The following is a 26,150-nucleotide window of genomic DNA, read 5'->3' on the forward strand; positions in this document are numbered from 1 at the left end:
CCCTCTTTTAAATGGGATTTAGGGTTATCTGCAAAAGGAGAGAAAAATTCATTGAAACCCCACCGGGTCTTTGAAGTTCCGGAAAGAGAAGAAACCCCACCTCCGCTTGGCCATATGATAAGGATTTGATAGATTCAAATCTATATCTGAAGAAAAGTTGCAGGAAAAAACAGAGTAACATGAAAGAAGAGGGAAGGAAAGAAGAAGAAGTAGAAGAAGAAAAGGAAAAGACAAAAGTATTTCGTTATTCTCTGCCCTTTTCTACATCAGTGATGCTCTTTTATGGAGAAGTTGTCACTGTCAGTTAGTTACAAAATGGCTGACACTAATTGATTCTCTTACAACGGGCATATTCTCTTCTAGAAACTGAAACTAACTAATCTCCCATTTACTACCTAATTACCATCATTACTTAGTAACAACATAATCTCTCATCCAAATCGGTTGTTGTTTATTCCTTCCTCTTTGATTGTGTTGCAGGTTAGCATTCCTTTCTTCACTTCTCTGACTCATCTCTGGTTTAGTGGAGAGTGATCGATCTGAATGTCTATCATTGCCGTCCCCTTGGAAACAAACCTTGTCCTCAAGGTTTAAGTAGGGGTAATTGTTTTGCAAGTCATTCAAATTTTCCCAGGAAGAGTCTTCTGGAAGAAGACCATGCCATTGTACCAGGACCTGTTGAAGGGGTTTGTCATTTGGCAGGATAGTCCGTGTTCCCACAATGGCGAGAGGTGAGATAACTGGCTGATTATCAACACTCTGAGTGGGTAAATTGCAAATGATTTGTGGGAAAGGACCATAGTAAGGCTTGAGTAACGATATATGGAAGACAGGGTGGATTTTACTATGCTCAGGAAGTTTTAATTTGTAGGCAACGCTTCCCACTCTGGATTCAATTTCTAAAGGTCCAGAAAATCTCTTGCTGAGTTTGTGTGAAGCTCTGGTAGCAACTGACTTGTGGAATAACCTCTCAATGTCCGTATTTTGGAAGTGAGGGTATTGATAGGGTTTGACATTCACGGGACAAGACCCAGGTAAGAGATGGATTTGATGATCAATGGTACGGTTAGGGGGAAGTTCAGTTGGCAACTGAAATTATGTAAAAGATCAGCAATGGAAGATGGAAGGTCAGGTGGAAGATCAGCAGATATGATTGCCTGAGTAGAAGGGGTATCATTGAAAATGTCAGTGCAAATCAGTTGGAAGCAAGAAGCAACGACATCGATTTTGGAGAGACCTTTGAAATGGGAAGCCTTAATGGGATTTGGATTGAGGGCCGGTTCACCTACCAGATTGATTGGTTTATTCTGCCACTGAAATTCCATTGTAGACTCCCTGTAATTCGTTAGCATCGGTTCTAACTCCGCTAACCATTATACACCCAAAACGATATCAGCTCCTTTTATGGGTAAAAGAAACAGATCAAAGGAGAATTCATGAGATTGGAGGGTGAGTTTAACACTAGTACATTTTGTAGTACAGAGTAAGGATTCCCCATTTCCGATTAGAACTCTGAAAGGTGCAGTAGAAAATATAGGCCAATTCATTGATTTAGCAACTTCTTCCTTCACGAAATTGTGAGTGGAGCCACTATCGATCAATATATGAAGAGAATGTGTATTACTGACCCCTGTAATGCGAATTGTCTTAGGATTGAGTTGGCCAACGAGGGCATGAAAACTAATTTCAGCGGAATGTTCTCCGACGTCGTCTGGTATGTCATCTCCGTCAGCGTCGACGCCAAGATCTGAGATATCGTTAATGGCAGCGAAATGGTAGAGACATTTTCGACAATCGTGCCCTGCAGAGTACTTCTCATCGCAGAAATAACAGAGACCCTTTTCTCGTTTAAGTTTCATCTCTTCTGATGTTAACTGGCGAGTGTGAACAGGAATTTGATTCAATGGAGGAGCTATGATTGGCTTGAGGGGGTTGCCGGTAGGAGGAGTAGGAGTAGGTAACAATCCAAAGCCTCCCATCGCTGGTGTATTCCACGGCGGCTTCCATGCTCGTTTCATGTCCTCATATTTCTGCTCATAGATTCGAGCGAGCGAAAATGCTTGCAAGAGAGAAGTTGGATGTTGGACCAACAGCTCTCGTTTGAGATCTGGTTTTAACCCAGAAATGAAAAAACTGATGAGAAATGTCTCAGGAAGACCACTAACCTTGTTAGAGTGATCCTCGAATCGGAATTGATACTCCTCAACAGAGGAGGTCTGATGTAATTTGGCCAAAGCGCCTTTGTGATCTTCGTAGAGAGATGGGCCGAATCTTAACTGGATGGCATCTAGAAATCCTTTCCATAAATTGATGAGTTTATTGTTTTGAGCCCATTGAAACCAGGATAAAGCAGGTCCTTCCAAATTCAATGAACTGATTTGCAATCGTTGATCCTCCGGCGTACTGTAATAGTTGAAAAATTGTTCAACCTTAAATGACCAGCCAAGTGGATCGGATACATCGAATTTGGGAACATCCATGCGGATAAATCGACTGTAATTGGGCAAAATTGCAACGATTCCGTTCTCTGAACTGCTTGCAGAATGATCTTCTCCCCTAGTTCGTTGGAAAGAAGCAGGTTGGGAACGAGCTTGTAACTGTTTTATCTTGGCGACGAGTTCGTCGTGTTGCTGAGATTGAACAAGACGCAGATCATTGAGCTGTTGTTGGAATTGCTTGAATTGTTCATCCATCTTTGCCTGAGCGCGTGTGTTATCAGCCATCGGAGATGAGCGGGATCAATGAAAGCACCAATGATACGGATTTGATAGATTCAAATCTATATCTGAAGAAAAGTTGCAGGAAAAACAGAGTAACATGAAAGAAGAGGAAGTAGAAGAAGAAAAGGAAAAGACAAAAGTATTTCGTTATTCTCTGCCCTTTTCTACATCAGTGATGCTCTTTTATGGAGAAGCTGTCACTGTCAGTTAGTTACAAAATGGCTGACACTAATTGATTCTCTTACAACGGGCATATTCTCTTCTAGAAACTGAAACTAACTAATCTCGCATTTACTACCTAATTACCATCATTACTTAGTAACAACATAATCTCTCATCCAAATCGGTTGTTGTTTATTCCTTCCTCTTTGATTGTGTTGCAGGTTAGCATTCCTTTCTTCACTTCTCTGACTCATCTCTGGTTTAGTGGAGAGTGATCGATTTGAATGTCTATCACCATACTATAAAAGATTGAATGGTGAAGAAATAAAATCAAAGAGGTATGTGCAATGCAAAGGTTTGAGAGAGAGCGAGAGCGAGAGAGAGATGGAAATGACACGCAGAGAGAGAAATCGTAGAGGAATAGAAACGTTCGATGGGGAGCTGGAGACGTCGAATGTATTGAAAGAAGGGAGGAGAAAATATCTCTTTTTTTTATCGGTAGGAGAAAATATCTCTGACCTTCCGACAGAGAGATAAGGAACTGAAGAAAACCACGACTTTACCCTTCCATATAAGCATAAAGAGGCAAAGCAGCCCAAGAGTAAATAAAGAACTGGAAAATTTTAGAGGGTAGAAATGTAAGAGATGAATGGAGGGGAGATGGGACACATGGTGGATGAATAATACCTAGCCTCAGGTCATTAAAAACTATATAGATATAAATTATTTAGGGGATTAAATGGTAAAAGCATATGAGAGAGAATGACGGAGATAAATCGAGAGATAAAAAATAAATTCCCTTTTCCCAGTTCCTATATTGTATTGCAGTAGATATATATATATATATATATATATATATATATATATATGAGGAAAATGATTGTGAGCTTGAAGCTCATATGGCTTATATGAGCTTGAGGGCCCAAACACATGGGTCCCACATTTTTTGTGGTGATCCAAACCATTCATTTGCAAGGCCCCATCATAGATAGGGTGTGTACCAAAAGTCAGCTCTATTGGTTCATCCTAACCCCTCGAAAAGCGGAGGGCAAAATTGGGCAGATTTGTGGCAAACGGTGTCTGTCCATTTTGCCATCCACTTTTGAATGGGTTAGGATGATCCAATGGAGCTGATTTTTTGTACACACCCTATCTATGTAAGGGCCTGTCAAATGAATGCTTTGGATCATCATAACAATGTGAGCCCACATGTATTTGGCCCTCAAGCTCATATAAGTTATATGAGTTTCAAGCTCATAATCATTTTCCTCAATATATATATATATATATATATATATATATATATATATAGAGAGAGAGAGAGAGAGAGAGAGAACATTTCCTACACACTTGTGTAGGTAATTACCTACACACTTGTGTAGGTAATTACCTACGCACTAGCTTAAAATACAGTGGAGGCCCACATTATTTGGGTGATCCAAACAATTCATTTGAATGGTCCTCACATAGATAGGGTGTCCACAAAAAATCAGATCCATAGGATCATCCCAACCCTACGATTTGTGATGTAAAATGGACGTGTATAAACCTTCACAAATTAGTCCATTTTTTGCCTCCATAGTTTGAATGGTTAGGATGATCCTATGGATCTGATTTTTTGTGGACACCCTATCTATGTGAGGACCATTCAAATGAATTATTTGGATCACCCAAACAATGTGGGCCCCCACTGTATTTTAAGCTAGTGTGTAGAGAACTTTCTACACATATGTGTAGGAACCGTTTTCTCTCTCTCTCTCTCTCTCTCTCTATATATATATATATAGAGAGAGAGAGAGAACATTTCCTACACACTAGCTTAAAATACAGTGGGGGCCCACATTGTTTGGGTGATCCAAGCCATCCATTTTAAAGGCCCTCACATAGATAGGGTGTCTACAAAAAATCAGATCCATAGGATCATCCCAACCCTACGATTTGTGGAGGTAAAATGGATGTCTTTAAACCTTCACAAATTAGTCCATTTTTTGCCTCCACGGTTCGAATGGTTAGGATGATCCTATGGATCTGATTTTTTGTGGACACCCTATCTATGTGAGGGCCTATATATATATATATATATATATATATATATATGAGAGAACGGTTCCTACACATATGTGTAGATAAGTTATCTACACACTAGCTTAAAATACAGTGGGGTCCACATTATTTGGGTGATCCAAACCATTCATTTTTAAGGCCCTCACATAGATAGGGTGTCCACAAAAAATCAGATCCATAGGATCATCCTAACCATTCGAACTGTGGAGGCAAAAAATGGACTAATTTGTGAAGGTTTAAAGACATCCATTTTACCTCCACAAATCCTAGGGTTGGGATGATCCTATGGATCTGATTTTTTGTAGACACCCTATCTATCTGAGGGCCTTTAAAATGGATGGCTTGGATCACCCAAACAATGTGGGCCCCCACTGTATTTTAAGTTAGTGTGTAGAGAACTCTCTACACATATGTGTAGGAACCGTTTTCTCTCTCTCTCTCTCTCTCTCTCTCTCTATATATATATATATATATATATATATATATATATATAGAGAGAGAGAGAGAGAGAGAGAGAGAAAACTGTTGGTGAGCTTAAGCGCACCATTTTCTTGGTGCGCTTAAGTTGTTATAACGCCTCCCACTGGTGCGCTTAAGCGGGACCCAAACATTTAAACGAATGGGAGGCGTTATAACAACTTAAGCGCACCAAAAAAAATGGTGAGCTTAAGTGCACCAACAATTTCCTCATATATATATATATATATATATATATATATATATATATATATATATATATATATATATATGAGAGAACATTTCCTACACACTTGTGTAGGTAAGTTACCTACACACTACCTTAAAATACAGTGGGGGCCCACATTGTTTGGGTGATCCAAACAATTCATTTGAATGGTCCTCACATAGATAGGGTGTCCACAAAAAATCAGATCCATAGGATCATCCTAACCATTCAAACTATGGAGGCAAAAAATGGACTAATTTGTGAAGGTTTATACACGTCCATTTTACCTCCACAAATCGTAGGGTTGGGATGATCCTATGGATCTGATTTTTTGTGGACACCCTATCTATGTGAGGACCATTCAAATGAATTGTTTGGATCACCCAAACAATGTGAGCCCCCACTGTATTTTAAGGTAGTGTGTAGGTAACTTACCTACACAAGTGTGTAGGAAATGTTCTCTCTCTCTCTCTCTCTCTCTCTCTCTCTCTCTATATATATATATATATATATATATATATATATATATATATAGGAATGGCGAGAGCTTTTTGGGAACAGTAACAACCTTCTGACAACTGTTTAAATAATAAAAGACAAAATGAGTTAGTGCAATTATCAAAACATGGTAGTGCGAAAATGAGTACCTAAATATACTGAGATCAACTGAAGAGAGACATTCGGGATTAACACTAATGTTCACCTTACACGGGACATGTGTGCAATATATAGACCATTGATCTTTTAGAGAACATCGTGAGACGACCCAATTGGCCTCAGTCTAATCCTGAACGGACATCATGTCTGTAATATTAATGGACGGTCTAGATTACACGCACCTGTCTCCTTCTGGACCAGAACCATGTGGGTCGCCTCATGTTGGTTATCAATGGCCCGGATTACGTCTCCTTGTGGACCCAAATTTTTAGGATTATTTAAATAGAGATTATTTCCAACACGTATCTTCCTCAAGCTGGCCCTCAATGTTATTGATTGGGTGGGGGGCGCAGCTTTACACGTGTCATCATCTTAGGCATATGGTGGGGGCGCACCATTTTACATCTCATGTTATGGATGGTATGGGGCAATAGCTTTACACCTCATGTTATTAATGGGATGGGGCCTACCATTTTACACCTCGGGTTTTTTTATGGGGGTGGGGTCAGCATATCTACCAAACCCATGTATCTGGTGGTGCCCACTCTTTTACAGCTCATGTCATGATGGGTGAGGCCCACCATTTTACCCCGTGTAGAGCAGGTGCCCTTAATGCTATTTGGTACGGGTGCAACTCGGGGTGGGTTGGATCGTGTTGAGGCCAACACTGGCCCAACCTGATTTAGCATTTCCTCAACTCTAACTCGACCGAACCCGAGCCTCGGGTTGAGGATGATCAACCCTGACCCAAACCGCCTCTAAATCTCTCAACCCTGACCTAACCCATCTTACCCGAAATCAGGAGGGTTGGGTTCAGGTTCACTGTAAAGTTCCTTGTTCGGAACATTGGTATATCATGGACTGGATGTAAACTCAAGGATTGAGGTATGTGGGGGCATATTTTTTGTCATTGGACATCATTCGTGGGGTCGAATCATGTAGTGGGAGTCCCTCTACAGGGCATGGGGGCATATAGCATTCAAAGATGATATGATATGACACTTTAGACTGTTTCACAGTGGTACTGAAATGATAGGGGCACCCCTTGTGTGTGCATTGGGCAAAAGCCACTCTCTCAGACATTTTTGGTTGGGCATTGATTTGATATGGACACCTTGTTTTGTATTGGTTATAAATAGGTTGGATAGGTAAGGAAAGCGTTTTATGCTTGTTTGATTTCTGTATGTATTGAAGTGAATTTGGCTGGTGTAGTCAGCCATGGTAGTGAGATATTGCATCTCTTACATTGGGCACCCCTCTATCGATCCAACTCTTAGAAGAAGATGCAGTGAGCATCCTCTACCTCCATCCACCGCCCATTCCAAGTGCAGTGAACCCCTTGGCCCGCTCATGGTATACCCTTTTGGTTAAGCAGTGTTCGTCCTCAAAATGCATTTGTAAAATCCTTTGAAAATATTGCAATGTTTCATAGAGCATTCCGATAAACCTTTTATCAAGTCCGCCTAGACATGCTATTTAATAGGCCTACCGCTTTGACAAAATTGTAGATGTCAATCCCTAAATTTTAGGGCGAAGAATCCCATGTTGAGTATCACAAAATTTTAGATGTCAATCCTTAAATTTTAGGGCGAAGAATCCCATGTAGAGTGTCTATATTGGTCTCGAGGGTTTACTCCAGGATATATCTCTATTCGAATGTGACTCTAAACTAGAATCACTATGAGATGGACTAAGATCCTAGACGAGCCAACAGACTAATAAGATCTATCAGATGTAAGCACATGTAAAAGGTCCTGTCTGGAAGAACAATTTACACTATCTTGTCCACAAGTTGTTCTTTGTTTGATCCGACGGTTGGGCGATCCAATCGTCGCACTCACTCTTCTTGCTTAGGGTCCACTACCCAGATGACCGAGATAAGTCACCTCACGACACGTGAATGTAGGCAAGACTGGTGCTGGTTGTATACAGAAAGAGATTTCTAGTCTCTTTTTCAACCAGTCTGTTTCCCAACCAGGAACTATTAAGGCTTGCATAACACCGAGATGGCATGCCTCCTTGCTCCCTTGGATCTACGAATCCTTTGAGCATGGCATTTCTACTATGCTACCTAAGGATGAACATGTGTCATAAAATAAGCACATCACACACATTCATTAATATAATTACCCATTTATTTCATGAAACAAATCTTTATTGATTACTAAATGTTATTCTACTGGCTTTTCAGGGCTTATACTCTAACAATTCCTCCACGTGTTGGACATTAAAATTTGAGTCTGTTATTAAGACTGCAATTATTTGCAAATAATTAAAGTTATGTTAATATATGATAAATGAACAGGTCTTCGTGGTGGGGGGGGGGGGGAATGCGCCGTTCTACAGGGCAAACGGAATAGTGAGGCAGTGCCACATGTATCAGTGCGTTGAAATGCGAAGCGAAACAACGTTTGATGCACGTTAAGGCAGTATTCATCAGGAAATTTTGGCAAACATCGGAGTTCAAACCGTTGTGTCCGCTATTCTAATGACGCACTATTATGAGGTAATAATGATTCACCGTTCTACATGGCAAACAGGCCATTGAGGCGGTGCCATGTGTACCGGTGCCTTGAAATGTGAAGCGACACCGGTGCTTTGAAATGCGAAGTGACATGACGTGTGATGCACATTAAGGGGGTGTTCGTCTATGTAAGTAAATCAATACAAGATACGTAAAGGAAAAAACACTTCATTCTAGTTCGAAAAGGATTACATTAATGGGCTTCAAGGTCATATACAAAAATGGGCCCGGTACGGTCGAGGTTAGCTACACTAGAGTGAATTATCAAAACTACACTGCGGTCAATTTGTAGTTTATAAAACTATAGAGTCAATATACATCCGAAGAGAAGAGGCTGTCATAGGCAGGTAGAAGAAGAGACTGGTCATCTGGTTAGGGAAATGATCAAGCACAAGGATAAAAGGCCCCAAGATAGGTGTGGTAATCTGGAAACATCTAGAGAGGAACATGAATGAAAAGGATTCAAGTCCCAATCCCGATGCCACCCCGTTCAGCGCAGTTCTAAGGGTCATTGTTGAAAAATGATTACCGAATAAGAAGGCATCCCTCAAGGACCGATCTAATTTTCCACCCAATTCATGGGGTCCTCGAAAGGGTTAGTCTTCTTCGGTAGCTCGCCCTCTCCCTCATTCTCTACTGGCGGAGATTCAAGCACATCAAGCGCTCTCACGACGACATTGACGGAGTGGAGATGCTGCTTGATCTGAGTTTTGCACTGGCAGAAGCCTTCCAAAATAGCCACACATTGTATTCAAGTCCCGACCCCGATGCCGTCTCTTCCAGTGCAGTTGAAGGGTCATTGTTGAAAAATGATTACTAAACAAGAAGGCATCCCTCAAGGACCGATCTAACTCTCCACTCGATTCGGGAGAGGGGGGGGGGGACTCTCCCACTATTTTCCTCATTTACCTTCTTTTCTTTTCTTCTCTTTTTGGTCTACTTGCTCTTTTCTAGTCTCATAAACCCTAATGTCAGTTTGGAATAACCAAAAAGTGAGAAAATCGAAAAAATACAAATTTTCTGTTTCCTAGCATTGCTTGGTTGCCATTTATTATTAACATGGCAGCTTTTATTGGCTGTAAAATTTCCAAATGCAGCCGTTTTGTATTATTTGACTTTCCTCTGTCAAGAGAAAGAAAAGTAAAGAATTGAGGATATATGTTTCTTTCCTTCTACTTCTATATTGTGTGCATCCAAATGAACCCTAAGGGCACATTTGGCAACCATGGATTTTTTTTTCATGATAAATCAGTGTCTCCAAGTGTAGATAAGGGTGAAGTGGCTAAAAATCAGGAAACAAAAATCTGGAAGCTAAAACTAGTGACTAAGTGTGAGAGGTGGCTGAAAATCAGGAAACAAAAAACTCTACTCAAACTAGGATCCACTTTTTCCTTATTTTTAGCTACCTCTCATCTCAGGCTCATCTCAATCGTGCATTCTCAAATCCCCATGCTTCTCCAACTGCCCTACGCCCTTCCCCCTCTCTCATCACTTGGAGACATGGATTTATCATGAAAAAATAAATCCTGGCAGCCAGACAAGGCCTAAGGGCGTGTTTGGCTATCACGACTTTTCCCTTGGAATATTAGCTTACCTAACTGTGAGGGAAGGTAGGAGAGGGATAGATACCAGAGGGATTGAGTGGAGAGAGGATAAAAAAAGCTTAAAAAAACAGAAACAAAATACCACATCCAAAATGGGATTGATTTTTTCCTAATTTTTAGCCACTTCTCTCCCTCTACCCATTCGTGCCCTCTCAAGCATCTCCTTCTCGGATCTGCCCTACCTCTCTCTCACCACTTGAGAAACTAATTTATCATGAAAAATAATTCATTATTGCCAAACATGTCCTATGACCTTGTTTGTATTCTTGGAATTCATACCGAAATCAATATCCTATTCCGATTCACTTATAAATATAATTAAAAAATTAAAATTAAAATTTAATTTAAAATTTTTAATGAAAATTTCATTTCAACCTATGCAGAATTAGATTACCACCTCTTGGAGTTGGAACAGATTATAACATTTTCTCTACATAATTCCATATTGTTGGAAGTTGCCTTATTTCCCATCCACCGTAGGTGGCTTGGGTGAGAAGGTAATAGGGCAAAAAGGAAAGCTACTTTTTTTTAAGGTTTTGGGGAAAACCTAATACAAAAAAGAGTGGGTTTTCTCAAGTGTGAGAACGAGCAAGAAGAGAGAGAGAAGAAGAAGAAGAAAGTGGGTTTTTCTTGGGTTCCTTTGGAGCTTTCTCTTTGGTTTTTTTTTCTTGTCTTTTCTCTTGTGGGTTTCTCTCGGGATACTCTTGGGTACAGTCTTGGGTTTGAGAAGCAAGGAAAGGGTTGTGGGTTTTGGTTTAATCCATTGTAATCCTTGTATATTGTTTTTCTCACAGTGGAAGATCATGTTTCTCGCATGTGGAGTAGGCTTGGACGAACCACGTAAAATCTTGGTGTTCATCTTGTGGCTTGTTTGTTATTTTTATTTTTCCATTAAATTTGTGTACGATCTGATCGGATTGCCCGACGGATTTTCTCAACACAGTTTTTTTTAATGCAAGGGCCGGAATCTACCGAATCGGAATAGGATGCCGATTCCAAACGCCTTATTTTGCTACTCATAAGTCATAAATCTCTTGTGCATGAGTCTTTCCCTCCTCACTCTTTTTTAACCGTGACAGTCTCGTCTCCCACCTCATCTTCTCTAGAACCTTTGTTTTTGTTGTTAACAGCTTCCCATCATTTTTTTAACCTTTCTCGGACATCAGCTTCCCCATTTTTCTCACTGAGCAAAAAAAACCCTGTCAGAAAAAATGCAAAACGATGGAGAGCTAACAAAGATATCGAGCAACAGACCAGCTCACTGTTTCCACGCCCAAACTGCTTTTTTCGCCCTAAAAAACCCCTCTCCCAACGACTCAACAATCCATACCCTTCTCAACTCACTCTCTCTCTCTCTACAAAACAACTCAGACTCCCTCCTCCTTTCCCAAACCCTAACCCTAATCCAAAACCTCATCCTTCTCCAGAAACACCTCTCCCCTCTTATCTTAGACACAATCTGCTTTCATCTCCCTCATTGGATCCACACAAGTCCCTCTCTCTCCCTTCAAGCCTTGACTCTCTTAGTTTCAATCTCCAACTCTTCTTGGACACTTGGAGACGATCTCATTCTCTCGCTCCTCTCCACATCGAATGCCTCTGTGCTTTCACGCCTCCTCAATTTACTTGCTCAATTCGATTCGAATTCTGCGATGTCTCGATGTGATTTCATGTTTCGCGTGTTCTTAGGGTTTACAAATGATCCCTATCCTTATGTGAGGAGAGCTGCACTGGAAGGGCTAATTGCTGTAATCAATACTACTACTGGGTTTGTTGAGAAAAAGATGGAAGGCTGCTACGTTCGTGCCATCGAGCTTCTTGTTGATCACGATGAACTTGTAAGATTGTCGGCTGTTCGTGTGGTGAGTGATTGTGTTGACTTTCGGTTCTTTGATTTTTGTTTATGAAGTTTAATACTGACTTTTTATTTTTTGTTAATTTCAGATTGGTGAGTGGGGACATATGTTAGGCAATGCCAACCCTGACGTGTATAATCAAGGCCATTTAGATGCTGTGTTTGTTCGGGTATTTTCTATTCCTTCTTTCCCTTTCTCTTCTCACAAATCCCTCTCTTTCCCATTAGATTATATGTTTTGTTTCAAATCTTTTGCTGGAAAACTGTTTTAGTAGGTTGATTTGTATTTGAATTTGAATTAGTTTGTTGGGTTGGTTTGTGTTTCAATTTGAATTACTTAGCTGTATTGGTTAGTATTTGAATTTGAACTTAGTAAATTGGGTTGATTACTCTGAATATTTAGAAGGAAGTTATAACCATATAAACCAAGTATTGTAGTCTTTGGAGATTAAACAAATTATCGGTTAGCCATGAGGAGATACTAGGAAGGTTTGAAACACCATGCGCATGTCTTGGAGGAGATACTGCAGAAATTCTCGACAATAGAGTCTCGGTACGAGGTGTCAAGTTCAATAAATCAACAACAAGCGTAAGTTTCCACTTTCCAATGCTCGCTCATCTTAGACCAGATCAAATATAGGGTTCGATTTTTCATATCTGACTCACTCGATTTGAACTCCCATGTTTCAATTGAGAAGATCCAACAAGTTGGATCTACCGTCCTGATCAATGTTTCGAGTTAAGTCGTGCCCCATAACACGAGAAGGTCATCTTTACATCTTATTATTTGGAGTAAAAAGCAATCCAATGGTGTAAATGGATGAGAATAACAATGGGAGCATTGCAATGAATTGTATTTACATTTTTTGTATGTAAGGTTTTAAATTTTGACGAAACTGAAACATTTTGGTTTCAGTACGAAAATTTGCCTGAAACCTTGTAAAATCACAGAAACATTTCGGCATGAAATCACGGCCGAAATCCAGGTAAGATTGTTCACCACTAGTTTTTATTTTTTTGTCGTATTTTTTAGAAATATTTTAAATGAATCATGTTGTTCTTCTTTTTTCTTCAAGTGGAGTTCATTTTTTGTCAGATTCTCTACATTTCGACATAAACTTTGCTTTTTCTTTTTTTCCCCTTTATCAGAAAAATTGCATGTTTCACATATCTAGACCAAGATTTCGTGCGAAATCCTGAAATTTTGGGCTAAATCTAGTATTTTTTTAACGAATTCAACTGGATTTCGTTTCAGCTGCAGCCGAAATCGAAATATTTTTGTCGAAATGAAATGTTTCGGCTGAAATTTAAAACTATGTCTGTATGTTCACGATTTAGACCCCAAGAGATAGATGTTATTATTTGAGCCCTAGCAAAACAATGACAAACCACTACATTGAAAGAGTACCAAGAGCAATTTGAAAGGTGGGCAAATTAGACGATTGGGCTTCTAAAGTCATTTTTTTAAACGATAACAATTTTATTTCAATAAAGGGTGTACATAACACTAGGGACAAGATGTCCCGGTGAAATACATGCATCCATTTATCGAATTTACATCAGTCCATAGAGACCACTCCCTCCCCTCCTCGTTCAGAAAAATGAACAATCACCTCCGGGAGGCTGACGCCCTCCTTGGCCAAACGATCTCCCACAGAGTTTGCTGTTCGACGACGGTGCACAAAGGAAGGCCCAATACACTGAATTAAATCCCGAATCTCATCGATAATATTTGATAATCTCCATGGTCCCACACATCGATTAGTAGCCCAAGAAATAACGTTTGATGAGTCTCCCTCCACAATGAGAGGCCCAAGATTGTGACTCAAAAACCATCAAAGACCAAATAATAAAGCCCGTGCCTCCGCTTCATTGGAATCGCACTCTCCCGCCGGACCAGAGAAGGTCATGATTTTAATCCCATTCAAATTTCGTAATACTCCGCCGATCCCAGCCGGCCTCGGGTTACCCATCGAGCTTCCATCGAAATTGAGTTTTAACATACCGGCGTCCGGTGCACTCCAGCGAGGTTTGATACAGTTGTTTTTTTTTTCCGCTTTTCAGACAACACCGTCACTCCATTTCCCAAGATGTAGGTTATCAAATATGGATATCCCCTCTTCCCATGGCCCCACGAGATTATGGTAACGATAATTGCAAGGCATATGTATTGACTGGGCTTCGACTTGCTGTTGAAAATTCTCTCATTCCTCTCCCTCTAGAGAAACCAACTTACGGCGTATGGGATGGAGTTCCTTAATTTTTGTCCTGTACATCCATTAAAAGCACTCGGCCAAATACTACCATGGAGTACCCATTGCATCCCAAAAAATCTTATCACCCCCATCCACACTGCAAAAGAGTAGGGACACAGAAGAAGTACGTGATCCAAACATTCCATACTCTTGCGGCATAGCACACACTAGCTAGCAAATCGAATACTTCTCCTCTGCAATCTTTCACAAGTGTTAATGCATCTATGTGTCACTGAGCAGGTGAAAGCAGCTATCCGCAGAGGTATGAAAGCTTTCCATACTCGCCTTTTATCTGACATCCTACCATTCCCCTCACAGATTTTCATAAAGAATCTCCTAACAGAAAAACCACCGTCAATGTCCGGAATCCAAATCCATCTATCAGGCATATTTTGAGAGAGATGTTGAGTAGAAAGCAACGTAAGAAGTGCTGCCAGGGACCCGATATCATTATCTTTTAAATTCCGTCGAAGACGGATATCCCAGAAGATCTCCCCGTGTTTCCTTTCCAGACTCAAATAGTCTGAAATTCTTGCCTCGCGGTATGTTGTTATTTCAAATAGGTCCGGGACTGCAACAGATAGGGGTGATTCACCGACCCAAAGGTCAATCCAAAAACGTACCGCATCTCCCCTTCCTGCTCTGAATCTTACCCATGGCCGGAATAATTCCCTTACATATATAATAGATCGCCAAGCTCCCGACCCCTTTCTATCGGACGAACCTCCGATCTCCCAGTCTCCCAGCCCCTTCCATATTATCCCCGATAAACTGATGCAATAAAGCCTCATTTTCTACCCCAAATCTCCATAGCCATTTGCCCAATAGGGATTTATTACGGAGCCTGATCCGTCCAATGCCTAAACCCTTGCTTTTTCGACTTGCATACTTGCTGCCATTTTAATAAATGTTTGAATTTCTTATTCCCTCCTTCCTTACCTTCCCATAAGAAATCTCTTTGAATCTTTTAAATACGGGCACTCACCTTTGCCGGAATTTTGAACAGAGACATGTAGTACAGAGACATGTAGTACACTGGCATATTTGCGAGCGCCGCTTTGATGAGAGTAATGTGCCCACGAAAGGAGAGGTATTGCTTCTTCCAAGAGGCCAGCTACTTCTCAATTCTTGTCAACACCGGATCCCACATTCCAATTTTCGGTATGCCAAAACCAAGAGGTAACCCGAGGTAAGTTATTGGAAAGGAACTTACCTCACATCCGAGCACGACAGCATGTTGCCGCACCGACAATTCATCCAGATTTACACCAGCAATGGTACTTTTTGAAAAGTTAATCTTGAGACCAGAAGCCATCTCGAACCATCGAAAGACTCTCCTCAGAGTATTCATATATGGTAGTCCCACTTCCAAAAATATTAGAGTGTCATCCGCGAACTGAAGGTGTGATATTAATTCTGAATTTTTTGAAGCCGCAAGACCCCGTAAGAAGCCCTTTCCTTCTGCCAATACTAATACCCTGCTTAACACTTCAACAACAATGATAAATAATAAGTAAGGTGAAAGCGGATCACCTTGACGGATTCCACGAGAGCTGTTGAAGAACCCATGGGGGGACCCATTAATGAGAATCGAAAACGAAGCAGTCGACACGCAAGAACTCATCCACTTTCTCCATTTATCCCCAAAACCCATTTTCCCTAAGGCAAGATCCAACATCCCCCAGTCGACGTGATCATATGCCTTTTCCAAGTCTATGCGCGCAATTATACCACAATCCCCCTGTCTCTTCATTGTGTCAAGAACTTCATTCGCGATAAGCACCCCATCCAGTATCTGCCGCTTGTAGGCGAACGCACCTTGAAATTTAGATATAACATCAGCCATCACAGTGCACATCCTCATGGCCAGCACCTTCGATAACAGATTATAAAGACTATGCACTAGACTAATAGGCCGAAAATCTTTAAGCTCGATAGCACCCTCCTTTTTAGGTATCAAAGTTATAAAAGTGGTGTTAATCCCCTTATTCAATATCCCAGTCTCATGACATTCATTGAAGAAACCGCCATACTTCAGATTTCATCATATCCCAGTACTGAATATAGAAGTCAGCGGGGAAGCCGTCCTGACCGGGCACCTTATCCTTCTTTAATACGAGTAATGCCGCTTCGATTTCTTCCATAGAGAACGCCCTTTCCAGCCATCCCATTTTTCCTCACTGATTATTTAAAAGGTAAGCCTCCAATTGTGAGACGCAGTATACAGGCTTCTGTAATATCCTACAATATGATCACATATGCGGAGTTTATCTTCCACAAGAGCTCCGTCAATCAGTAAACAATTTATCGAGTTAACCCTTCGCCTAGCATTGGCCATCTTGTGAAAGAATTTAATGTTTTTATCGCCCGCGTCCAACCATACCGCCCGCGATTTTTGTCTCCATGACATCTCCTCCCTACGGATGATGCTTTAATATTCGAATAGGATCTCCGCCCTGCCCTGCTTCTCAGCGTCCGTGAGAGTCCGATCAGCCTCTTTCTTTTCAAGGTCTTCTAGCTCCCTGAGAAAATCATCCTTACGGCCATGACTTAAATTTCGCTCCAGAGATGCCCAAGCCTTAACTTTTTCTTTAATCACCCGAAGTTTTTTGCATATGACAAAACCCGCCCATCGATTAAAAGACGCCGAGTTCCACCACTCCCCAATCTTTTCATCAAGAGACGGATCTTCACACAGAGCCATGTTCCACCGAAATGGGAGTAGGCCCACCAGAAAATTCGCCATATTCCAGCAACATAGGGTTGTGATCAGATATAGGTCTGGGGAGAGCCCTCTGATAAATACTTGGAAACATATCATCCCATTCCTTAAAAATTATGATACGATCAATGCGAGATTGGACAAGCCGCACCTGGTTATTTGTCCAAGTGTATTTGGCCCCTTCCAAAGGCAAGTCAATCAACTCACACTCGTTTATCATCTCAGACAATTTACGCATACTAGCAGTAATCCCACCCGCTCGGTTCTTTTCACCAGGGTACCTGATCAAGGTTGCCAGAGCGGAAATCGAAAGCGGGAATCGAAACGGGAATCGAAAGCGGGAATCGAAGGCTCCCAGGGAAGAATCCTTCTCAAGGTTGCCAGAGCGGGAATCGAAAGCGGGAATCGAAGGCTCCTAGGGAAGAATCCTGCTTCCTTGTACCTGATCGTGTTGAAATCCTCCCCCCTTCCAAAAAAAAAAATCCACGGACCCGTCCATCCATTCCGAATCAGTTCCAGTTCCGGCCACAGAGCATGCCTATCCCGTGCGCGAGCGGGCCCATAGACCACCGTTAATAGCCATTGAAGATCTCTTGACAAAGACGAGAATTGCAGAGACACCGTGAAATTTCTGATAGTCAAATCCTCCAAAGAAAAAAGGTCATCCTTCCAAATCACTATAATGCCACCCGCCGATCCCACATCATCTTTCGCACACCATTGACGATTATTTCGACCCCATATTTTGTTTATAACGGTTTCCCCTACATCATGCAACTTTGATTCAATAATAGCAAATATATAAGGTTTTCTTCTCTGGCAAATCTCCTTTGCCGCAAGTATTTTTCTCTCCGTTCCCAACCCCCTAATATTCCATAGTAGGATCTTTATCTTCGAACATGCGAGCTTCCCCCAAAGAATCCTTTTGACCTCGCCTTCTGCAAGGTTTTGAGACTCATTTTACCCTTTGCTGACATTTTCTGTTTCTGACTTCCTGGACGATCCCTATTCTCAATTTCCTCAAACATTGTTCGAGTAGCCCCCACGTCCTCCCTGTAAACCATACCCAGCTTGTCACCCATGTCGGACATTGCAGCAAATTATTGCCAATGTGCTTCTGGGACACATCAACCTGACTACGAAGTAGACATGAATTGATATTGCTTTCCAGTTCCTTTTCAAGTGTATCATCCGACGGTGATGAATTTACTTTCATTGATCTAGACTCCGATTCACCCTTCTCGCTGGAGCTTTTTGGATCACCCACCAGGCCACCACGGTCATATCGGGGATCTGGTTCGGTTTGTCCGTCCCCAAATCAACATGCAATAATCCGCCGTTTGGTTTTGATAACGTTGCCTCGATTAGCATAGTCCCCCTCTCGTTTCTAATCAGCTGGGTGTGTTCATCTGCCTACATCTTCGCCTCGATTAGCATAGTCCCCCTCTCATTACTAAAGTCATTTTTTATTAGTTGCTTTCTGTATAGACTAGGAGATGAAATTCAATGATGTTTAGTCACTTAAGCTGACGTCACATCGGGCTCCAATATGGTACAGGGCAAGAGGCATACCTTGCAAAGGAACCAAACAAGAATTTCTAAGTAAAACCAACTATTACAAATGCCACCAGAGTGTCAAGCGAAAAACTAAGGATGAAAAACAACTATTAGGATACTCACTTCAACAGAGATGAGGGAAAAACGAGACAAGGGACTTTCTACAATTGTGATGAAAAGTTTGCCCCTGGTCACCATTTCAAGACTCTATAATTGTTCTTGATGGAAGCTAACTGGATGGAACTAGGAGACGAACTTGAGGAAGCCTTAGAGGATCAAACTAAGGAGGAAAGTTATGTTATGCAATGGAGCTACAACTGCAAATCTCAATGAACGCGACTGCAGGCTCGTTCACCCCATAGATGATTTGCGTCAAAGGTAAAATTAAACCACAACATGTTACTATCCTGATTGACTTCGGAAGTACTCACAATTTTGTGGACTTGACTTTGGCAAAAAAGTGGGATGTCACGTGAATTCTCCACTCTTACTAATGGTTGCAAATGGAGAGAAACTCAAAACCGAAGGTATATATTCGAATTTATTTATGTCAATGCAAGGATTGAATTTCAAATTATATTTATGTTTGCTTTCTGTTCGAGGGTGTGATGTGGTGTTGGGAGACTTGGGAGCACATTGGCTTCAGCTTCACACCCTTCTCCCCATTTTGTGGAATGTTGTAGATTGTCTATGCAATTCGACCATTAGGGAAAACATTATCTCTTAAAGAAGTCGTGGGATCCTCTGTCCGAAATTGTCAATAGCCATACCGAGAAGATATGCGAAAGGATACATCCATATTTTTGGTTTGGAGCCCATAACAGAATGGCATTTTCTTAGTTAAATTGCTATTTATGTTTTTGGGCGACCCTACGACTTCTTATTTTCCTTTGCATAAAACTTGGAGACCTCTTGTTCCACCAAGAGTTCAAGCATTTTGCTCGACGATTGGTTCTTAACAGTATCAACATTCAGGAGAGGCTAAAAGATCGGCAAATTCTTTGGCAAACATATGTTATCTATGCGCATCAGAAGAGGAATCCATTTCACATATCTTCATTCATTGCATAGTAGCTTCTTTCATTTGGGATCAGGTTCTAGGTTGGCATAATGTTAGCTGGATCTTCCCTAAAGCAATCCCAGAGTTGGTGAGGAGTTGGAGAATAACAGGTATTGGTTCTTTTGGTCTCTCACTATGGAAGCTCACACCTTATTCTGTCTTTTGGAACATTTGGAAGGAGAGGAATCGCTGTATATTTGAAGATAAAGGCTCCATCATCAATCAACTGGTTTGGAACATCAGGCACGCACTGGTTTCTTGGTCTCTTCAACAACAATCTTTATTTGGTTACTTCGAGGAAATCATTATTAGGAACTGAGACACATTCTTGAGAGGTAACACTCCCAAAAATAAAGTGGTTGCAAGATGGAGACCCCTTCCTAGACGTCATCGAACTCAATGTTGATGGTTGCTCACTTGGCAACCTAGGCAAAGTAGGTAGTGGGGGCTTGCCATTCAAAAAAAAAAAGTACGTAGTGAGGGCGATTTTAGGAATTGTTCGGGGGACATCATCAGCTCCTTTGTTGGTCCTATTGGCATCAATGATTCTACAAAAGCTGAGGTTCATGCTCTTCATCGGGGTTTGACCATCTTTAAAAGCCGGATGGAGGGCAGCTTGCAGATGGAAAGCGATTCATCTAATACGGTGTTGTGGGCCAGAGGGAAGAGAACGGTCCGTTTAGAATCGCCAATCTTATTGTTGAGATCAAAGAATTATGCTTGAATGATGTTTTTGCTCTCTCTTTGATTTTTAGAAGTGCCAACGATTTGGCTGATTACTTAGCCAAAATTGCAGCTTCTAGAGACTCTTTTTATATCGGCAATCTTTACCCCCTGAATTGCACTTGTAATCATTTGTTCCTCATTAATGGTATCCCTTTAAAAAAAAGGATACATACATATTCGTCCAATTATTTTGAATCGAGGGAAACAAGCAAATAACTAAGGGATGGCTCCATCTTCATGAGCTACTAGAGCAATTTGAGGGTCTCTTTTCATAAGTAAAAGGACTATCATCCCCTCACTCACATGATCATTGAATCAAGTTGACACTGGGGAGTCGGCCTAAAAATGTATGTACCGATACACTAACATTCAAAAAAGCAAGATTAAGCATTAAGTGCGGGAGCTACTCCAGATAAGTTTCATTTGACAAATTGTCAATACCTATTCATCATCCGTTCTTTTTGGTACGAAAGCGATTTGGAACTTTGAGGATATGTATCGATTATCAAACTCTCAATGATGTTACAATCAATGAAAATTTTCTAATATTGGTAATTGAGGAGCTCTTAAACGAGTTGAATGGAGCTCCATACTTTTCGAAGTTGGATCTACGATTTGAATACCATCAAATTTGGGTCCATAAAGAGGATGTGCCAAAGACAACCCTTCACACTAATACTTCCATCAAATTCGGGTCCTTGAATGGAGAGCCATACGTTTGTGGACATCTCTAACTGCAATGGTTCTTGGAGATTAGGCAGTTAAATTTCTCATATCAGAGGCATCAACTCAAGGAGTGATGTGTCCTTTGCTCTCATCCCTTACCTTGGCAATGTTAAAGGATGGGGTAGCTATTTGTAACACCTCCCCTATCGACTGAAATGTCGTGTTGTGCTTATTTTGCATTTTTTTAATTTTCATTTGTTGTTTAGGGGCCTTCTACTCATGTCCTTTGCATTGTTCTTAATAAAGTTGCATTTAAAAAAATAAAAATAAAAAATACAGCCAGTGGTTTCACCAAATCTCTTTCTTGAGAGCAACTTCAATGGTCTCAAAGCAAGTTGCGAAACTGTGACACTACATTTTCCAACTCGACCTCAATAACATATTATAAACACTCATCAACTAGATCCCAACACTTACTAGATTGAATTGTGTGCATTACCTCATTTTACATCATGTTATGTGCATCGGGCTGACACCCTCTGTTATAAAAGGCAGCCGCCCAGGCTGCCTAGGCGCTGCTTAGGCGCTGGGCGCAGAAAAAATGCACCGCCCAGGCCCTGGGCGTTTAAAAAAGCAGTCTCACCGCTTGGGCGTTATTAGGCGGCCGCCCAGGCGATGAGGTGGCGCCTGGGCGCTGAGCGTGGGCCTGGGCGGGGCGGGTTTGAAGACTCAGATGAAGATAGAGTCTTGATCTTGGAGGGAGAGGACAATGATTGGTGAAGACTGAATAAGTGCTTGGATTTTAATCTTTTTTTGGTCATGGATTTGTGTTGTATTGTTAAATACTTAAATTATTAAGTACTTTATGCTTAATTTCTTATTATGTTTTTGGCTTTTTGTTATTATTTAATGTTTAGTGCTTATGCATAAAATGGTTTGGATTGTTATGTATTCAAGTATTTATATTTTATATAAAAAAATGCAAGATATTATGAAAATATATTAATATCTAAAAAAAAATGGAAAACGACTCAAAACGCCTGGGCGCTGGGAGGTCAGTCAGCCGCCTAGCTCCGCCCAGCGCTTTTTAGAACACTTCTGACACCAATACTTCTTGTTGTCTATTGACCTGTGTCGTATTTCTTAATTACCGCATTGTTTTAATATTGCATTTGGACCTGTCATTTATCAAAATGGTGTGGAAATTCTCTGGAAATTGTATGTGGCCTTAGAAGCATAGATGGCAATGAAGTTTGAGCATCTCAATTGCTTCTAAAATAAAATGGTTTTGTATACTAAGGGATTGTAACGATGATCAATTGCATCAAGGTTGAATCTTCTCTTAATTTTTAATTCCTACCATTTCTTATTTATTTATCTATTTATTTTTATTCCTATCCTCGGAACATTTTTTTTTCTTTGGAGTAATTCTTGAGAAGTATGTGGGATCCTGTTTTTTTTGTTATTTCTCATATAATATTTGCTTCCAGCTTTGTTCAATGGCAAGAGATATGAGTATGGTAATAAGAGTTGAAGCTTTTCTTTCCCTTGGGAAAGTGAGGCAAGTATCTGAGGATATCCTGTTACAGACCCTATCTAAGAAAATCTTGGGCATCACAAAAAATAGGAAGTCTCTTCATAAATGCCCCCCAAAAGAATTTATATCATTGATATCAAGTGCTTCTGGTGCTTTTGTGCATGGACTTGAGGACGAATTCTACGAGGTACTGTTGATACCTTTACTTTTCTATTTTGCACTTATTTTCTACAATAGCCTTTGCTCCACATCCTATTTTGCACTTATTTTCTTTGAAGGTGCGGAGAGCTGCCTGTAACTCCTTGGGAATGCTCACCATCTTCTCTACCAAGTTTGCTGATGGCTCCTTACACTTATTGATGGACATTTTGAATGATGACACAACGGTTGTCCGGTTGAAAACTTTGAATACAATGTTTTATATGGCATCATATGACCTGCTGAGGGTGCAGGAGTCGCACATGCACACGGTATTTCTTTGACCCTTATAATACCTTGGATCAAGGACTTATGTTTGGATGTAAACATTTAGGGCATAATACTTTCATGCTACAATGGCTTTTAATTTTTACGCTAATACTACCAATGTTTGGACTTATGTGCTGTTCCACTTATTTCGGACATGTTTATCCTCAGAAGAACTCATAATTCATGTAGCGATAGCGAGCCCTTCATAGGTTGTGCACCCCAATCAACACCTCAATGATGTAGATGACCTGCTCATGTTACATTTTTTTAATGATAACAATCCTTGTTAGATCGAGGAGGAGGTATAAATATTTTAAAGAGAGAATCATGATGGAAATTAAATACATCAGCAGCAGAAAGAACCAAATGCAACCACAATCTAGTTTCCCAGAAAGTTGACATGCTCGTGTTACATTATTAAGTACTCCCCTACAAATTGACATTCTCAAATTAACATGATCTTCTTAAGTTACATTACTGAGTGATACCTAGGCATATGTTATGTAAGAAAAGACAATGATTGAGTGAATCTAAAAGCTGTTCATCCTAAAATAGCAGAAGTCATCTATTTATGGACTTCTCTTCTGAATGAATGCCATCTCATTAAATTTCAGAATCCTTTCAAAACGAGTTCAATCTTTCTGTAGCCTCTGATACTGAATGAGGAGTTGTCTCAACTCACTCTAGGAGGAAACAAGCTACTAGCACCAACCAATCTCAACCTTAAGCAAGCACGTAACAATGACGCTGAGAATCTATCGTGGAGGTAAAGTGGATCGAAGTTGGGCATGGAATTGCTGCAAGTATCCCAAACCATCTTCAAAAGTTGTGCATTTGCACCCCAACAAATATTCAGTTCTTACTTGATGTATTGGTTGGAGCCAAGGCATAAAGGCTCTATATGGACTTATGGATGAGGGGTTGCTGGAAATAGAATGCATAATTTAGAAGATGAGGTAGCTAGGTGGAGACGATCAGTGAAGATTCTAAAAGTTTTGGCAGGGAGGCTGCTCGTTGCCATTGGTTTCGTGTCTCAAAGCCTTTGCAAAATCCCCGGGAGAAGCTTTTGAAACTTCAACACAATTGTTGGAGGAAAAAGAACATCATATACAATCTACCGACTCTAGAAGTATTACAGGTTTTTTTTTCCTTGGGTGTAACTCTCTTAAACTGAAAGACACCATCATTCTTCACAATTTAACTTCTTCTCCTTCGATCTCACATCACATTCTTCTTTATTCATGTCTCTAAATTCTATTTTGAGCTGCCTAAGAGTCATATCTGTTGGATTATGCTTCAGAAGTGCTGCTTGAGAAAGACGGCCTAGGCATGGTTCTAAATGTCACCCGAAACCAACATGAAGCGGTCAACATGTTTCATTTTTAATCCCCACCCAAATGAAATATTTCCGTCAGCATGTATAGATTGGGTTATGTTTTGGTCATGTCAACTGAAATGTTGCCACTTTAGTATGAAAATTACAGAATTTCGGTCGACATGTCAAAAGATTGACCAAACTGCATTGAGATGCTTGGATTTTCAAAATTTTACTTGGTAAATGCTTAATTATGGTGCAAATGCATCAACTAATTGTCGTTTTGATGCATTTGCACATGATTTTTTTCGAATGATAGCATTTGCACACGGATTAGTGCTTGTATTTTTTGAATGATAGCATTTGCACAGGGATTAATGCATGCATTTTTATTTTTCATGACTTATGGTTTTAAAAATTGGGAAAAGTATATTTTCAAACATTAACTAATCATATATGCATGTTACCTTTTAATTTTATTACATGTGAGTTCTTGCCTAATCTACCGATCATTTTTTTTCATTTCAAAAATTAATTAATTATTTAATTTTGTTAAAAACCCTTAAAAGTAGAGAAAAACTATATTTCTAAAAGAACTTATTACAGGCTACTGATGTTGGTGCTTCTGTGTTTTAATAATTGCACAAACTCAAAATCTAGATTCAAATATGGACACTTGAGCGAAGATACCACTCGGAAATTTCCAAAATAGTGGACACGTGATACAAAGACTGGTATCTAATGCCATGAGATACTACTCAAGAAATATGCATAAATAAAATATTATAGAACTTAACTAATTTTAATTTAAAAGATGGTGTTTTATACAAATTACTATAAAACTTAACTTGATCTAATTTAGAAGATGGAATTAATAATGTGTGTGTTGATAAATTCACGCCTTTAACGATACACCCAGCCAGCTGATGTAAGCGGCTGTTAACCCTTGTAAACCTAAAAAGTTGAGCCTTTTTTTCTATTTTTGGGCCATAGCTGGCTTTCGTTACGAACTGCACGCCACTTGCATCTTATGATGGACTAGAGGCATGTGGGAAAGGACAATGATAAATCCACTCCGCTCCGCCCTTCAACAAATTCCCTGCTATGGAACAACCAAATATGCTTACTAGGCAGAGAGCTGCAGAAGCACGCCCTGGCTATCAAGCTTGACTATGACAACGAACCTATGTCATTCTCTAGAAACGGCAACAGAAGAAAGCTGCAGATGCACAGCCGTGCCATCAAGCCCCGTCTGGCCTAGAAATGAGACTCCGATATCAAATCTGGTCCCGGTTCCTTCTGTTGGAATAAACAAAGGCTTGGTGGGTGCATAGTCATTACGGAGAAGCGAGAGAATGACAACGAACCTATGTCAATCTCTAGAAACGGCAACAGAAGAAAGCTGCAGATGCACAGTCGTGCCATCAAGCCCCGTCTGGCCTAGAAATGAGACTCCGATATCAAATCTGGTCCCGGTTCCTTCTGTTGGAATAAACAAAGGCTTGGTGGGTTAATGGTAAAATGTTGGGGGTGAATTTATCAGCCCCCAAATAATATATATTGAAAATAGCAT

General features: G+C 40.4%; 1 protein-coding gene across 3 annotated transcripts in view; it reads left to right on the forward strand.

Annotated features, from left to right (window-relative positions):
• Positions 1-11,472: 11,472 nt before the first annotated feature.
• The window catches only part of SIEL (ARM repeat superfamily protein), a 44,319-nt gene continuing 29,641 nt past the window's right edge, over positions 11,473-26,150 (forward strand). For all 3 annotated transcript variants that reach the window (XM_077394568.1, XM_077394569.1, XM_077394570.1), the window contains exons 1-4: positions 11,473-12,278; positions 12,361-12,441; positions 22,748-22,981; positions 23,073-23,264. In XM_077394568.1, the coding sequence (XP_077250683.1) occupies positions 11,628-12,278; positions 12,361-12,441; positions 22,748-22,981; positions 23,073-23,264 (1,158 nt within the window). In that variant the 5' untranslated portion in view covers positions 11,473-11,627. The remainder of the gene's footprint in view (positions 12,279-12,360; positions 12,442-22,747; positions 22,982-23,072; positions 23,265-26,150) is intronic.

Source organism: Tasmannia lanceolata, unplaced genomic scaffold (assembly GCF_043159265.1).
Source record: "Tasmannia lanceolata isolate RefF3 unplaced genomic scaffold, GAP_Taslan_0.1 ptg000013l, whole genome shotgun sequence".
Classification (NCBI taxonomy): Eukaryota; Viridiplantae; Streptophyta; class Magnoliopsida; order Canellales; family Winteraceae; genus Tasmannia; species Tasmannia lanceolata.